Source organism: Miniopterus schreibersii, assembly GCF_964146895.1.
Source record: "Miniopterus schreibersii genome assembly, chromosome: 4".
Taxonomy (NCBI): domain Eukaryota; kingdom Metazoa; phylum Chordata; class Mammalia; order Chiroptera; family Miniopteridae; genus Miniopterus; species Miniopterus schreibersii.
This window is the reverse complement of record NC_138105.1, coordinates 10,446,972-10,464,911: the sequence shown is the minus strand read 5'-3', so window position 1 is coordinate 10,464,911 and position 17,940 is coordinate 10,446,972. Positions and strand designations below refer to the sequence as shown.

Sequence of the window (17,940 nt, the reverse complement as noted above, 5' to 3'; positions counted from 1 at the left end):
TCCTAGAAGAAAATAGGCAGTAAAATCTCAGACATTTCTCGTAGCAATATTTTTTCTGATCTCTTTGGGCTATGGAAACAAAAGAAAAATTAAACAAATGGGACTACATCAAACTCAAAGTTTTTGCACAGCAAAGGAAGCCAACCCATTTTGAAAATGAAAAGACAACCACTGAATGGGAGAACATATTTGCCAATAAAACATCTGATAAAAGGTTAATATAAAAAAAATGTATAAAGAACTTATAAAGCTCAACACCAAAAAACCCAAACAATCCAATTAAAAAATGGGCAAAGGACCTGAATAGACACTTCTCCAAAGACAACATACAGATGGCCAACAGACATATGAAACGATGCTCAATATCACTAATCACCAGAGAGATACAAATTAAAACCACAATGAGATATAACCTGTCAGAATATCATCAATAAACCAACAAACAACAAGTGTTGGCGAGGATGTGGAGAAAAGGAACCCTCATGCACTGCTGGTGGGAATGCAGATTGATGCAGCCACCATGGAAAGCAGTATGGAGTTACCTCAAAAAATTAGAAATGTAACTGCCTTATGACCCAGAGATTCTACTTCTGGGAATTTACCCAAAGAAACTCGAAACACTATTTCAAAAGAATATACTCATCCCTATGTTCATTGTAGCGTTATTTACAATAGCCAAGATTTGGAAGTAGCCTTCGTGTCCATAAGTAGCTGAGTGGCTAAAAAAGCTGTGATACATTTATACTATGGACGACTACTTGTCTGTATAAAAGAAGGAAATCTTACCCTTTGGGACAGCATGGATGGACATGAAGAGCATTATGTTAAGTGAAATAAGCCAGTCAGAGAAAGACAAGTACCATACGATTTCACTCATATGTGGAATCTAATGAGCAAAATGAACTAATAAGCAAAATAGAGAGACTCAGTAGAGAGCTGTTGGGAAGGCTGATAGCTGTTGGGGAGGGTGAAGGGACCGAGCAAAGAGAGAAAAAAATCATGAACATAGACAACAGTGTGGTGAATGCTGGGAGTGGGGATGAGGGGTTAGGGGGGTGGAGCGAGGTACGGGGGGATATATTGTGATTGTCAGAGACTGGACTTGGAGTGGTGAACATATAATACTATGTACAGATGATGTGTTGTAGAATTGTGTACCTGAAACCTGTATAATTTTGTTAACCAGTGTCACCTTACAATAAATTCAATAAAAAGAAAAAAAGAAACAAAGCATAGCAAGACAACACATATTTCTGGCTACTTAGTGTATAAACAACTCCATTAGAGATCTTCCCGAAAGGATGCTAGGTTTTGGCAGAAGAAAACCCTGTTGAATACCACAAGTAAGGTAGCTGTAAGTCATTCAGTAAGCTAGTAATCGCAAGAGCATGTAACGCCCAGCCCAGGAAAGGCAGAGAGCTGTGTGAGGGCCTCCACATGGCAGGCACACAAAGGAGGTTTCAAGGAGAAGCCAGTTTCAAGTGAAGCATTACAGAGCACTTGGAGAAAAGTAATACAAATGACACAAATTAGGGCGTATTCTTTCCCACTAAATCAAAAGCAAACTACTTTAATGTTTTAATAGTGTTAAAGTTATTTCATTACTGTACCTTATCACCCTTCTTCACTGTTCTGGTTGTCAATTTGCTGATGGCTTTCTTGGCTGCATCTCCAAGACGACGCTATGAACATTGCAAAGAAAAACAGACATTAAGTGCAAGATCTCTGAATAATGCTTCTTAATTAATTTAATCCTCACCCAAGGATATTTTTTCCATTGATTTCATTTTTTTTAAAGAAAGGGGAAGGGAGGGAGGAGGAGGGGAGAGAAGGAGAGAAAGAGAGAGAGAGAAAGAGACACATCGATGTGAAAGAGACACATGGATTGGCTGCTTCCTGCATGCACCCCGACCAGGGCTGGTTGGAACAAAGGTATGTGCCCTTGACTGGGAATCTAACCCACGACCCTTCGGTGTCTGGGCCGACACACTCACCACTGACCCACACTGGCCAGGACAGTTCTTTATTTTATTTTAATTTTAAAAATATTTTTATTGATTTCAGAGAGAGGGAGAGGGGGAAAGAGAGTCACTGCTCCGCTGCCTCCTGCATGCCCCTTACTGAGGATCGAGTCCACAACCCCGGGCATGTGCCCTGATCGGGAATTGAACCATGATCTCCTAGATCCTAGGTCAATGCTCAACCACTGAGCCATGCTGGCTGGGCTGGCAGTTCTTTATTTTAAAATAATTAAAGGTATAAAGTCCCAAGTATCCTACATCACTCTCCATGTCACAGCGTATGAGGAGGATCTAAAAAAGCAATTAAAAATTAGAGAAATTGGCAGTTTCCCCATAGATTCAGTATTCTGGTTGAATAATTCAAAAGGGAATATAGTTAAAAAGCCAAGTCACATAATCACTACTGCATTTTGTATTTAATAAGCATTGGAAATATTACAGTATTATCGAAATCTACTTCTTGTACACGTCAGAGCTCCGAACAGTTTTCCTATTCTGCTCCACAGACGGCCACCTTAGATGTTTAAGCTCTGTCTTAGTAAAAGGACACCTCCAATGTTACTTGAAATAGCTCATCACATCACCCAGTGTGGGAGAAGGGATGTGGTCATGAGTTCTACTTCTGTCTCTGCCACTACAGTGCTCCGTCACCTTAGGAACGTGTATTTACCTTCCCAGGGGTGAGTTGTTCTCATTTATCTGAGAGAGTTAAGTCAGAGAATCTCTAAGGCTGGATTTATGCAACATTTTGCCAGACATTGCTAGCACTTCCAGATATCAAGAACCCAAAGATGAAAAGAGAGTGTGCCTCTGACCTTGCAAAGCAAACTGAATTGGGGACAGCCCAGTGTAACAGTGCATGCCCATGGAGCCTGGCAGCACAAAGGAGCCAACCTAATGCAGGCTGGATGGGAGGGCAGAGGAGCCATGTCAGGGAAGGCTTTGAGGAAACGATGCCCGAGCTAAGGCTTGGAAAACTGAGCAGGCAGGATTTAAATAAGGAAAGGCATAAGGGTCACGAGGGGGATTCTGGACAAAGAGTCTAGTAAAGACAAACAGGTTGAAGTGAAAATGAGTTCAATATAACTAGGGTGAGCATTATTTTATTGTTCAGATGAGAATGCTTCGAGAGTCAGAGGGCCCTATTAATAATTACATTGGGACAACAGGTGCAAACAGGCACACAGGAACAGATGGTCACTTGACACATAACCAGATTCTAAGCTGTAGGGGCTAAAGGAAGGAACACCTTGGATTCTATCCTGAGAATTAAAAAAGTCATAAAAACATAAAAATTTTAGGGGTAATTAAAAATATGCAAAGAAAAGAACTGAATGAACCTCTTTGCATCCATCAATCAGCTTCAATTATCAATATTTTATCTATATTTTTCATCTATTTTCCCTCTTTACTGTACAAAATTTCAAAGCACATCCATAAGCTTGTATAATTTCACCCATAAAGTCTTCACTATGTTTAACAGGCAGTGGCTTTCATTTGGTGCCACTGTCTTATCTAACAAAATGAATGATAATCAATTTTATCAAATACTCAGACTACTACAATTCCCCCAGTTGTCTCCAGAATGTCTTTTTATAGTTAGCTTGTTTGAATCAGGATACAGAGTCCAAACTGCATTTGGTTGCTATGCCTCTTAAATCTCTTTTAATGTAAAAGAGTCCCCTCTGTCATGTGTCTGTGTACAGAGGGCCTCCAGACGTTTTACACACATATATATATGTATGTGTATGTATATATATATAGATAGATATTTATATATCTATCTATCTATATATATAAGTATGTATGTAAATAAATATCAGCCTCATGGAGGTATAACTGACTTGTAATAAACTGCATATATGGTGTACAATGTGATGTTTTGACATGACCCATAAAACTGTCACTATGATTCAGATAGTGTATCTATCATTCCATCAACGCCTTTGTGTCTCTTCTTACTCCCTTCTTCCCTCCACCCCATTACCTATAACTTACTTTCGGCTACTATAGTTTGTATTTTCAAGAAGTTTACATAAATGGAATGATATTTACATTTATTTACATAAATGGAATGTACTATTTTGTGTATGGTTTCTTTCTCTCAGTATAACTGTCTTGAGATTAATCCATGTTGTTGCATGTATCAACAGTTCATTTCTTTCTTATGCTATGCAATATCCCACTATACAAATATACCGCAATTTATCTTTTTACCTGTCGATGGGACATTAGTATTGTTTTCCAGATTTTGGTTCTAATGGAAACAGCTGGAAACAACATTCTTTACTTGTACAAGTCTTTGTAAGGACATATGCTTTCTTTTCTCTGGTGAGTTCTATAAATGTCAATTAGGTCAAGTTAATTGATTATGTTGTTCAAATCTTTTATTTACTCACTGATTTTCTGTCTATGGATTCTTTCAATTATTGACAGGGGGTACTGAAATCTCTGACTATAACTGCAAGTCTATTTCTCATTGCAGTTCTATCAGTTTTCACTTCATATTTTGAAGCTTTGTTATTAAGCATGTAACTATTTAGGTGCAATATCCTCTTACTAAATTGACCATTTTATTATTAAGAAGTGACTTTACCCCTGACAACAGCTTTGCTCTGATATTAATATAGGCATTTCAACTTTATTTTGAATTATGTTAATATGGTGTAGCATTTTTCATCCTTTTGACCTATATGTATTTTTATATTTGAAGTGCATTACTTGTAGGCAACATATGGTTGGGTCTTGCGTTTTTAAATTTTTAACATTTTTAAAAAATATATTTTTACTGATTTCACAGAGAGGAAGGGAGAGGGAGAGAGACAGAAACATCAAGGATGAGAGTCATTGATTAGCTGCCTCCTGCACGCCCCCTACTGGGGATCGAGCCTGCAACCTGGGCATTGAACTGTGATCTGGACCATAGGTCAATGCTCAACCACTCAGCCACGCTGGATGTATGGGTCTTGCTTTTTAAAATCCAATCTGTTAACCTCTGCTTTTTTTTTTTTTTTATTTTATTAATATATCTTTATTGATTTCACAGAGAGGAAAGGAGAGGGAGAGAGAGAGATAGAAACATCAATGATGAGAGTCATTGATCGGCTGCCTCCTGCATGCCCCCAACTGGGGATCGGGCCCACAACCCGGGCATGTGCCCCGACCGGGGATTGAACCCTGATCGCCTGGATCCTAGGTCGATGCTCAACCGCTGAGCCACGCCCGGCTGGGCAACCTCTGCTTTTAATTAGGGTGTTTAGACCATATGCTTTAATATAATTATCGATATGGTTATGTTTAATTCTATTATCTTGGTATTTGTTTTCTATTTGTTCCATCTGTTCTTTATTCCCCTTTTCCTCTTTCTGTCCTCTTTTGAATTAAATATTTTTTCTTTATTGTGTTAAAATACAAATAACATAAAATTTACCATCTTTTAAGTGTACAGTTCAGTGGTATTAAATACATTTGCATTGTTGCAACCATCACCACTATCCATTCCCATTAACTCTTGTAAATCTGAAACTCTGTACCCATAAACACTAATTCCCATTCCCTCCTTTTCCCAGACCCTGGCAACTGTCATTGTACTTTCCATCTTTATAATTTCCTCAAATAAGTGGAATAATACAGTATTTGTTGTTTTGTGACTGGCTTATTTCACTTAGCATAATGTCCTCAAGGTTAGAATTTTCTTCCCTTATAAGGCTAAATAATATTCCACTATATGTACATATTACATTTTGCTTATCCATTCATCCATCGATGAACACTTCAGTTGTTTTCATGTTTTAGCTATTGTGAATAATATTGCTATGAACATGGGTATACAAATATCTCTTTGAGATCTTACTTTCAATTCTTTTGGGTATGTATCAAGAAGTAGAATTGTTAGGTCATAGGGTAATTTTAATTTTTTAAAAATATGTTTTTATTGGTTTCAGAGAAAGAGAGAGAGAAACATCAATGATGTGAGTCATTGATCGGCTGCCTCCTGCACGTCCCTTACTGGGGATCGAGCCCACAACCTGGGCATGTGCCCTGGCTGGGAATCGAACGGTGATTGCCTGGTTCAGAGACTGATGCTCAACCACTGAGCCATACCGGTTGGGCTATTTTTAATTCTTTGAGGAACCTGCATGTTTTCCATAGCAGCTGTACCATTTTACATTCCCACCAACAGTGCACAAGGGTTCCAGTCTCTCCATATCCTCACCAACACTTACTGTTTTGTTTTTCAGATAGTAGCCATCCTAATGGGTGTGAAGTGGTATCTCATTGTAGTTTTGATTTATATTTTCCTAATGATTAGTGATGTCGAGCATCTTTTTATGTACTTAATGGCCATTCATGTATCTTTGGAGAAATGTCTCTTCAAGTCCTTTGCCCATTTTTAAAAATCGGTGTTTGCTTTTTTGTTGTTGAGTTGTAGGAGTTCTTCATATATTCTGACTATTATCCCCTTATCGGATGTATGATTTGCAAATATTTCCCCCCATTCTCTGGTTTGCCTTTTCATTCTGTTGATTGTGTCTATTAATGTCCAGTTTTAAATTCTGATGTAGTCCAATTTATCCATTTTTTTGTTACCTGTGCTCATGGTGTCATATCCAAGAAATCACTGCCACATCCAATGTCATGTAGATTTCCCATGTTTTGTTCTAAGAGTTTTACTTATGTTACTCTGATTCATTTTGAATTAATTTATGTATAAGGTAAGGGCCCAATTTCATTCTTTTGAATTTGCATATCCAGTTTCCCCAGAACCATTTGCTGAAAAGGCTGTTCTTTCTGCATTGAACAGTTTTGGCCCCATGTAAAAAAATCACTTGACCATATATATAAGGGTTTACTTCTGGGCACTATATTCTATTCCACTGGTCTATCTATCTTTATTCTGGTGCCACAGTTTTTATTATTGTAGCTTTGTAGTAAGTTATTAAATCAGGAAGTGTGAGATTTGCAACTTAGTTCTTTTTAAAGACTGTTTTGGCTATTTGGGATCTCTTGAATTTCCATATGAATTTTTAGGATGTATTTATTTCTGCAAAAAATGTCATTTGGATTTTGATAGAGATTGCACTGAATCTGTAGATCACTTTGGGTATTACTGATGTCTTAACAATCTTAAGTTTTCCAGTCCATGAATGTGGTATGTCTTTCCATTTATTTGTGTCTTTTTAATTTCTTTCAGCAGTGTTTTTTTACTTTTCAGTGTATGTCTTTCACTCCCATGATTAAGTTTATTCCTAAGTATTTTATTCTTTTTGGTGCTATTATAAATGGAATTATTTTCTTAATTTCCTTTTGGGATTGTTTTGGTGTTAATGTATAATAGGATGTGTTTTGGAGGTAGTTCTGAGAACTGATAGGGTAGATGTGGGGTGTAAGAAAGAAAGGGGTCAAAGATGACACTGTAGCTTTGTCCTGAGCAGCCTAAAGAACAGAACCACCATTTAAGGACATGGGGAAGATGCAGGAAGAGCAGGTTTGGAAGAATTCCGTTTTGGACATATGACATTTAAGGTCAAGGATAAGGGGAACTCAGAGTGGACCACTGGAGATGCCAGAGAGGTCATAGTGGTCTTGATAAGAGTTGTTCCGTGGAAGGGCAGGAGGAAAAGCCTGACTGAAGTGGCCTTCAACTGGGACAAGGTAGTGGCAGCTGGGTAATTTTTTATATCTTACCAACTTTCCTCATAAAAACACAGAGCAACAGTCAGAGCAAAAGTAAAAGCCCAGAGACATTTTCAATAAAAGGGTATTTTCACACACCCCAGACTGCAGTAGGTGGGGGTCAGAGCACCAAGTGCAGCGTTATTCTGTGCAGACACAGAATCAGCAGCTGTTTGGAGGTGATGGAGGGAGGAGAAGAAGGATTCTGTTCTGGCAGTCCTTAGAGCCAGGGAGTTCAGATATCACCAAAAAATAGCTCCCTCACCCCAAAAACGATGACTCACTGAACAGAAACCTCAGCAAGTGACTCTGAGCAGCAGCCAGTGAAACGGGGAGCAGATTTCTCTGGCTCGTTTACAGATAAATAAACAGAACAACACACAGAATCCACTAACGAGCTGAGGGAAGAGGGAGAAGCTAGGGCTTCCTCAGCCCTGAAGATTTCAGAAATACCATCAAAATAAACTCCCTAAGGAAAAAACAGCTGAGGCTGAGCAGGGAAGGAACACTGAGGAGTAAAGGGGAGAGAAGCTTCCAACCCTAGAGAAGAGAATCTCAGTCCTGGAGGGGGCTCACGGAGAGACTGCAGAAGAAGATAGCACTCCTACTGTGCAATGGGTAAAGCTACCCTGCCGCATGCATAAATACAGAAAAAGTCATGTCATTCAAACATGATCAACAGAAGGCTGATTACATCCTAGGTACTGTAGGGAAGAAAATGAACCAAATAACCCCCCACGGACAAAGAAAGCACAATGAATGCTTTGTTGAATTGCAGTTCTTTATATATTCTGATATTTATCCCTTATCAGATATGTTATTTGTAATAATTATCTTTTAAAGAAATTTAAATAAGAAAAATATCAGGTACCCACATACTAAAGATGCTTCTTGTGCTCCTCCTTCCTTCGTGTGCTTCCATATATTCACTGCCTGAAGGACCTCCTTTAATGTTTGTATAGGTGAATTTCACCTTCATATTTGAAAGGTATTTGTGGTACATATAAAATTAAAGATGTTGCTCTAGTGTCTCTTCCTTGTGTTGCTCTCAGCAAGACAACTGCTAATGTCCTCAGGTTTATCCCTTTGTATTTTTTTGTCTGATACGCAACCCCCCATTTATTTCTGGACTCCAATTACATATGTATTGGGTTGCTTGAAGTTGTTCCAAAGCTCACTAATGGTCTGCTCATATTTTTGTATAATTCAAGCATTTCATTTTTGGTAGTTTCTATTGCTATGTCTTTATGTTCACTAATCATTTCTTCTACAATGTCTTATATGCCATTAATATCAGTCAGTTTATTTTTCTTTTCAGACGTTAGTTTTTAATCTCTACAATTTTTATTTGGATCTTTTTTTCTTGTAAATACCTTTGCTGTTTCTACTTAATTCTTTGAATATATGTGTGGTAGGCAGAGTAATGAGTACCCCAAAGATGTCCAGATCCTAATCCCAGGACCCTATGAATATGTTCTGTTACATGGCAAGGGGGAATTAATGTTGTAGGTGGAATTAAGTTTGCTAAACAGCTGATTTTAAAACGAGATTAGACTGGATTATCTGGGAGGGGCCAATGTAACCAGGAGGGTCCTTGAAAATGGAAGACAGAATAAGAAGTAGGAACCTGAGAGATGGCAGCGTGAGATGGCCTCCTCAGCCTAACATTGCTGGCCTTGAAGATGAATAAAGAGGGCCATGAACCAAGGTATGCTGGTGGCTTCTAGAAGGTGGAAAGGGTAAGGAAACAGATTCTTGCCCAGAGCCCACAGAAAAGAATGCAGCCCTGACAACACCTTGATTTTTAGCCCTGTAAGACCCATTATGAATACTCTAGCCATGAAATACGAGGTTTTTGCAGTCTGGGACCAGGCATTGTTTGCTGGGTACTATTCCTTTGAATCCTTTTGGGTGGTTTCCTCCCAGGTGGTCAGACCCTCTACAGACCTCAAGGCTGTTTTCTCTGTGTATTTCTCTCCTCTTTAGTAATTGTCCTGTGAATGCTAGCCACCTCATTCTAACTGGATTCTCAGCTCTGTCTTCTCAAGTAAGGTGATCCACTCGGCTCTGCCTTGGTTTCCCCTCAGTGCACTGCAGACTCTTTCAAAACATTAAGCTAAATAATTTTCATCACCAGGCCGGCATGGCTCAGCGGTTAAGCATCTACCTATGATCTAGGAGATCGCGGTTCAATTCCTAGTCAGGGCACATGCTGGGGTTGTGGGCTCGATCCCCAGTGGGGGGCATGCAGGAGGCAGCCGATCAATGACTCATCAATGATGTTTCTATCTCTCTTTCCCTCTCCCTCTCTCTAAAATCAATAAAAAATAATTCTCATCCCTTTTGTTTCCGATTTTTCAGGAATCATCTGCCTTTGCTGAGTGTTGTTTAGTGTCTTAAAAACATTGTTTCATATATTTTTTCTGTTATTTTTCTTTTTAACTGTTTCAGGCAGGAAGGTAAACCTAGTCCATTACCCATCTTAGCCATAAGCAGAAGTCTCTACCATACATTTAAAAACATTTATTATTATTTTTTATTGATTTCAGAGAGAGGAAGGGAGGAAGAGAGAGAGAGAGAAACATCAATGATGAGAGTGAGTCACTGACCAGCTGCCTCCTGCACGCCCCCTACTGGGGATCAAGCCTGCAACTTGGGCATGTGCCCTGACCAGGAACTGAACTGTGATCTCCTGGTTCACAGGTCGACACTCAACCACTGAGACACACCAGCCAGGTGTCTACCATAAATTTTTAAATGCTATTTTTAAAAGACAAAACTGGGTTATTTGTCCTACATTCTAAATTTGGCTGCTGTTTCCTTCTTGTATCATTTTACTTGGTCCATTTCTTATAAAATGGTTGTCAGATTCAGGTTCAACTGCTTAACAAGAATACCTCCTAATGCACCCCATGGTGGGAACACAATGTTATAGGTTATCCAACTTCAGCGATATCAAGCATGATCAATAGGTTCCAGCTCTGTCAGTTTGATCCATACATTATAAAGCTCCATCAATCAATCTTCCAACTGATTTTAGCATCCATCAATGATCACTGCCTAAATACATCATTTCATTAAGGGTTACAAAATGGTGATTTCTAAGTCTATAATTCATTTATTAGCTGGGATGCTTCTATTAAGAACTTTCCCTCATGAACTAGTTGGTTAAACTATTCAATATAATTTGTGCAGAAAAAACTGGGATGAATTTTTAAAAATTTGATTTTTAGAATAGCAAGTTGGTTTTAATAGCAACCTCCTATTTTAATCAGTATTTATTCCTTGGTGGTCTGTCTCATCTTTGGATGAGACAAGCTCCTTTGAGATGGAACGTGGGTCCTTTACACACCATTTCAGTAGTCTTCAATAGTTTTCCTGCTTTCTGAAACTACATTCATCTTATATATTTGCCACCCTAAACCTTGAACAAGCCATTTCTCCATTGAGTGGGGTTTAAAGATGACCCTAGAGCAACCTCAAGGTGCAATGAGGTGGGGCAGAGATTCATTATTTTATCAAAGATATAAAAATGGTACTTTTCCCATTGTCACTCTTCTCCATTTATTAGTTGGAATTCTACAAACAGGGGTACTGGTTATTGGGTTGTCACTGCCATGGACAGATGAGTGCTGAATTTTTTAGAAGAAGGAAAAAAAGGAGTTCATATTGATACTTCCAATTAAAAATTAAGAGTATAGGGTTATTACTTAATTTTTTTGACTTTAATATTTTTCTCTTACTCTGAAAATCCTGACTTCTACTATCATTAATATAATCACTTATTTGTTTTATCCTACAATATACATATAATAGTTTCAAACAACAATCAATACTACTAACAGTAAGACTATTTCCTTTCTCCATGTGTTTATGCCACCATCTTGAAATATATTTAGTTTCATTTGTTTCCATTTATTTTCAATTTTGAGGATTTTTCTTTAAAAAAAAAAATTATCTAAAATACTTACATGGTTCCAAAGTCAAACTATAAAACCAGGTACAGGGAAGTCTCACTTATCTCCTTTACCCTGTTCCCTTTCCTCTAAAGTAGTAACTTCTTATGTTAATTTTTGCTTTATCCTTATATTTTTCCTTTGAAGTTAAAAGCACATATATGTATGTGTGCATATATGTAGATATGTGATATGTATATCTACATAAATGAATGGACTTTCATAGTTCCCCCCTTTCTTACAATAAACTAGTATACTAAAACTGTTCTGCACCAGAGATCCCCAGCAGCACATGGAGATCTTCCCAGAACCCCCTCTTTTACAGGTATGTTCTACCCCACTGTGTTCAGAGTATTTTACTGTGTAGAGTACTAGTTTATTAAAGCAGACTCCTATTGATGGAGATTTGGGTAGTTCAAGTCTTTTGTTATTATAAATAATATCATGAACAGTATTGCATATATATCATTTTTTATTTTTGTAGGGGTATCATCAGGCTATATCCTTCAGGCTATATCCTACTAAGACAAAGGATAAGCATCTATCCAATTATGCTAATTTCCACCACAAGTGTTCCCATCATCAATGTATATGAAACTTTGTTCTCCCTGCAACTCTGTCAAGAGTATGTTGTCAAACTTAGTTTTTTTTTTTTTTTTTAAACAAATTGATCAATAAGAAGTGGTATCTCCAGTATGGTTTTAAGTCACATTTAATCTAAGTGCAGTTGACCATCAAACATTGTAAATACTATTTACATTTCTTTTATTTATTTTATTTTAAAAAATATATCTTTATTGATTTCAGAGAGGAAAGGCGAGGGAGAGAGAGAGAAACATCAATGATGAGAGAGTCATTGATCGAGCCCGCAACCCGGGCATGTGCCCTGACCGGGAATCGAACCCCGATCGCCTGGATCCTAGGCCGACGCTCAACCGCTGAGCCACACCTGGCCGGGCTACATTTCTTTTAAGTGAACTATTTTTTTTGCCCATTTTTTTCCTACCAGGTTTTTAGTTTTTGTTTTACTATATCTGGGACATTAGCCCTTTGTAATATGCTGCAAATACCTTTTTCTAGTTTGTCATTCCATTATCTTTTGATTTTTCTTTAAAAATATAGTGATTTTTCTTTTATTCTACTGGATTTTGAGCCATAATTCAAAGTTTTCTAAATTCATCATCATAAAGGAAAATTTAGTCTATATTTTCTTCTCATATTTGAAGTTGGTTGTTTATAATTAGACCTCTGGTTCATTTGAAATGTATTCTGGTGTACAATGTGAGGAATGAAATTTTGCCCTTTTGCAGTCCCAAATTTATTAAAAAGTTCGTTTCCCTACTGATTTGAAATGATGCTTTTCATTATATATTGTACTAAATTTCCAATGTGCAGTTGTACTTATTTTTGGATTTTGCATTTTGTTCTATTGCTCTGTTTACTCATGGGCTTTTAAACACTCTTATGTATCATAAAACTTGGTCACTGCTCCTCTTTTTCAGGGCTTTTCTGGCTATTCTTTTTTTTTCTTTTAAATCCTCACCCGAGGATATTTTTTCATTGCTTTTCAGAGAGTGGGGGGAGGGGGGAGAGAGAGACATTGATTGGTTGCCTCCTGCACATGCCAGGACCAGGGCTGAGCCTGCAACCGAGGTATCTGCCCTTGCCCGGAATCAAACCCAGCACCCTTCAGTCTGCGGGCCGACGCTCTAACCATTGAGCAAGCCGGTCAGGGCAGGGCCTGGCTATTCTTAGTCACTTATTCTTCCATATGAATTTTATAACTGCCTTACATAATCTCCCAAAATATGCGAAGGTAATTTTATTGGGATTAAATTATAAATGAATTTAGGAAAATGACATCTTTATTTTATTGAATGTTTATATTCAATTGGAACAAGGTGTGTTTTTTCCATTTGTTTAAGTACATTCCTGTCTTTCGTGTTTGTAAGTTTCTCTCACATATATTTTAGAGTTTTGTTAAGTTGATATCTACACTGATCCATCCGTCTGTCCGTCCATCCATCTAGTTGTAAATAGTGCCTTTTGCTCCCCTATTACATCTTCGGATTATTTCTGCACGTTAATTTTATATCCTGTTCTTTTACTAAATCTTTTCCTTGTTTGTAGTAGTTATCCAAATGATTCTTTTGAGATTTTCAGGGATACTTTTCCAAGTCTTATGCATCTACTGCTTTTTCAAACTGCAGGGCCAACACCTGCAGCATATCAGCTAGCAGAGCAGCACACAGGCAGCTCCGTTTTGTCCTGACTTAAGATGAAATGTGCACATATTTACCCATTAGGTAAGATGCTGGCTTTCAGGCTGAGTGTGTGTGTGCACATGTATGCTCACATGTTACTGACGCCTCAAGGGCTGAGGCTATCCCCCCACCTTCTGTGCCTCTGATGCTCCTTACTGGGTGTCCAAGGTCTTTTCTCACTTGTTCACAAATAAAGAGTCTGTGGTGCTATCTCCATTTCACTAGAGTTTAGGTCTATTTGCTCAGGTGTTTCCTCAGAGCAAACTCTTCTCCTAATTTCTGGGTTTTAATGCTTAGGACCACCAGAACTACCCCTCTTCTTACCCTAGCTTCCTTCCTAGTGCTGGTCTCCCTGCTGTCTGTAGCCTGGCCTGACCACTCCTTTTCCTAGAGTTCTTGGAGGTGCCAAGCTGCTTGGTATCACTGGAGATCCATTTGTGGAGTTTTTTTTTCTTCTTTTTTAAAAAAAAATATATCTATACTGATTTCAGAGAGAGAAAGGGAGAGGGAGAAAGATAGATAGAAACATCAATGATGAGAGTCATTGATCAGCTGCCTCCTGCGCGCCCCGCACTGGGGATTGAGCCTGTAACCCGGGCATATGCCCTGACTGGGAATCGAACCACAATCTCCTGGATCATAGGTCTATAATGCTCAACCGCTGAGCCATGCCTGGCCAGGCTGTGGGGTTTCTTTTTGATGTACTAGAAGCTCTGGTATTTTTTAAAAGAAATTTGGGAAGATTAAAAAATATCTACTGCTTTCTGTTGTTCAGATCAGAATTCTACTGAAGAATTTTAAACACGAGAGTTCCATAATGAGACCTGAATTTTGGAGAATCCAGATCTGGATTCCTGAGAAGAATGTAACACAGGACAGGCTGGAAGCAGGGAGACCAGGTAGGGTTTACTACTTCAGCAGGATAAGAAGGGCCTGAATTAGGCAAGTTGTAGTGGAGAGAGAACTGGACAAAGTCAAGAAAGATTTAGGAGGTAAAAGTGACAGAACCTAGTGACTGACTGACGTGGGGGCATGAGAACAGAGGGGAGTCATGGATGGCTGTCCCAGCTTAGTGACGAGTGTGTGGGAGTGGCATCACACCAGATTAGGGAATATCAGAAAGAGGTGAGCAGGTGCTGTGGGAGGAGGTGTTCAGCCTTCAGCAAGCTGATATGGATGTAGCTAGGGTAGCTACAGCAGAGGTCACCCACAAACAACCTGGATATATCACCCCTTCCACTTCTGAACATCTTTTCTCTGTGTTTGATTATTAATGTCAGATATCTTCACTGTAATATTTTTCTTTGGACTTGGCTTCTGTGTTACTACCTTCCTCTGGATCATCCCTTGAGTTTTAAATCCCTCTCAACATTTCCCACCACTTTGACAGGTATACCTCTGCTATGATTTTGGTCCCTCACTTGAATCTAAGTCACTGCTCCCCCACCCCCCACGCCTACTAGGTTGTAATTCTATTAGCGTCCTGCTGACTCTCAAATGTCTAAGGTGATCATGGATGCTTAATAATACGAAACAAAGATGACATTTATAGTAACTAAGATTCATTCAGTATATACCATGTGCTAGGTATTGTGCTAAGCCCCTCATGTGTACTGACTCATACAATCCTCACAATCACTTCATGAGAAAGGAGCTACATTATTCCATCCTCAGAAGGAGAAGGAGACACGGAGACTAAGTAACTTGCCCAGATCAACAGCTGGTAGGTGGGGCCTATGCAGACCTCCCCAATCAAGCTGGAGGGAGAGGGGTGTGGGGCTTCGCAGTTTTAAAAAGTGTACCCTCAGAAAAAGGAGACGAGCAATAAGGGGCGAGAGGAGAAGAGGAGCAGGAGGAAGAGGAGGAGGGGAAGGAGGGGGAGGGGTGCTCCTAGAGAATTCTTTCCCATACTAAAGCTTGAGACTCACCGAACTAAGTATAAACAACCAGCCCTAGTGTCCAGAGCATTTCCACTCATTCCTTTTTGGTACTTCTGACTGTGCCCTATTCATCAGGTAAGAAAACTACTCAAGCTTCCACCCCATCAAACACAGAATGCCAGAATGGGACAAAACCACAGGGCTGCAAAGCAGAAAATCCAAACCCAGAGAGAGCTGAGGTGACCTGTCTAAAATTAGCAAAATTCCTGGGACCGGAACCTGAGGTCTGACTTTCTGGTCCAGTTCTTTTTCCACTGTAAATGCTTAAAGACTTCCCATATTACAAAATACTAAGGGATACTGATCGTCAGGGGCCAGGCTATCTTATTTCACTTGGTTAGAGACACCAGTAACACCAATGTGAACACTATTCTATATTGGGATACAGTGTCAAAAGTCTTAAATCGGTACAAAATAACTTAAAATAGCTCATGGTTCGTATTGAGGACAAGTCACTTCAATGAAACTCATCTCAGGTCCCTCTTTTAAGTCATCAGAACTCTCCCATGGAAACAGAATTAGAGCTGTCTCAGCATACAGTTGGGTTTTCTTCTAGATCACGGTAAAATCCAGGCGCTGAGTGTCATCTTTCCCTGATGGAAACTGCCGTGTAGTCTGCACTGGCTTCCATTCACTCTCCTCACCACCTCCTTTTCCTCTATGTCCTGAAAGAATCATCCCCACACTTTCCCAAGGTAAACATTCCCTGTACCCCAATTCCCCAGCTCTCTACACAAACTTGCTTTATTAATATTATCTTCCTTTGCTCTTCAATATTTCCCTCTTTAGGAGCTCCTTCCTCCTAAGCCTCTTCCATAAAAAAACCTTGTGTCACTCCACTGCTGAAAAACCTTTGATGACTCCTTCTGCTTACAGAATAAAGTCTAAATTTTTCAGCATGAGATTCAATCCTTCATCTCTGGTGCTGATACACTAGCCGTGTCAGTTCACAGTTTCTAGTCTCCTCCCGCCACTCCCAATGTCATTCAACTCTCCGTCTCCTTTTCTCTCTCCACGGTGCTGAGGAAAATGGTTCCTTCGCTGACTTTCCTCCCAGTCTCTCTCTGATAGTCCTTTTTGTCCTTTAAAATTCAGTTCAAATGTCACTGCTTCCTCTGTAAAGTACCCTGACTAGAGTAAGATCACTCTACCCCCCAATAACTCATACTACACAGTATTTTGATGACACCTGTCTGCTTTCCCAATAGTTCATTTTTTAATTCATTTAAGCATTTACTGAGTCAGTGTGACATGCCAGGCCCTATGCTAAACCCTCAGGATGTAGAAGTAAATGTCTTAGAAACACTCTAATCTCAAGAGCATATTTAGTGCTAGAAAAACAAAATCTCTAACTCTTGATGTGTAACATTTAAAAGCACATAGTCTCTGTGTGTAGAAAGTGGTATTTATTTACATAAGTTGACCATAATAGCAGGACATAAACAAAAAAGACAGTAACTGCAGTATATTAAAAGAGTAGTAAAACAGTACCTTCTCAGCTTAAACATCTACTTTCCTTTTCCAGTTCTCTGAGATTGTTAATCCCTAATAAACATAATAAAATTCAATCTACCATCCAACAATGAATGACAAAAGCAGTCTATTTCTTTTGACTATATAGTATTTTCTTAGGGAAAAAATCTAAACAGTGTGTAGAACACTCTCCTCTGCCCCACTTTGGAAGGGGAAAACTTTTAAATCCACCATTTTTGAAAGATTAATGGTATATATGCAAAGTATTAGCCTTTCTCTTCCACACTCTCACATGCATGTGCGTTCTCCAATTAGCTATCTTCCAAGATAAAAATGGGCAGCAAAGTATATTTTGTTTCAGTAACCTTGAGATATTAAGTCTAAGAATATTGTATGCATATTTTGGCGAGGAGCATTAAAAAGTTTTAACCATGCCCTGGCTGGTTTTGCTCAGTGGTTAGAGTGTAGGCCTGCAGACTGAAGGGTCGTGAGTTCGATTCCAGCCAAAGGCACATACCCTGGTAGCAGGCTCGAGCCCCAGCCCCAGGTGGAGCACATGCAAGAGGCAACCAATCGATGTGTCTCTCTCACACCTATGTTTCTCTCTCCT

General features: G+C 39.1%; 1 protein-coding gene across 3 annotated transcripts in view; it reads right to left on the bottom strand.

Annotated features, from left to right (window-relative positions):
* The window catches only part of RNF130 (ring finger protein 130), a 102,374-nt gene that overhangs the window by 37,245 nt on the left and 47,189 nt on the right, over nt 1-17,940 (bottom strand). For all 3 annotated transcript variants that reach the window (XM_081135672.1, XM_081135673.1, XM_081135671.1), the window contains exon 4: nt 1,611-1,682. In XM_081135672.1, coding sequence (XP_080991798.1) covers nt 1,611-1,682 — 72 coding nt within the window. The remainder of the gene's footprint in view (nt 1-1,610; nt 1,683-17,940) is intronic.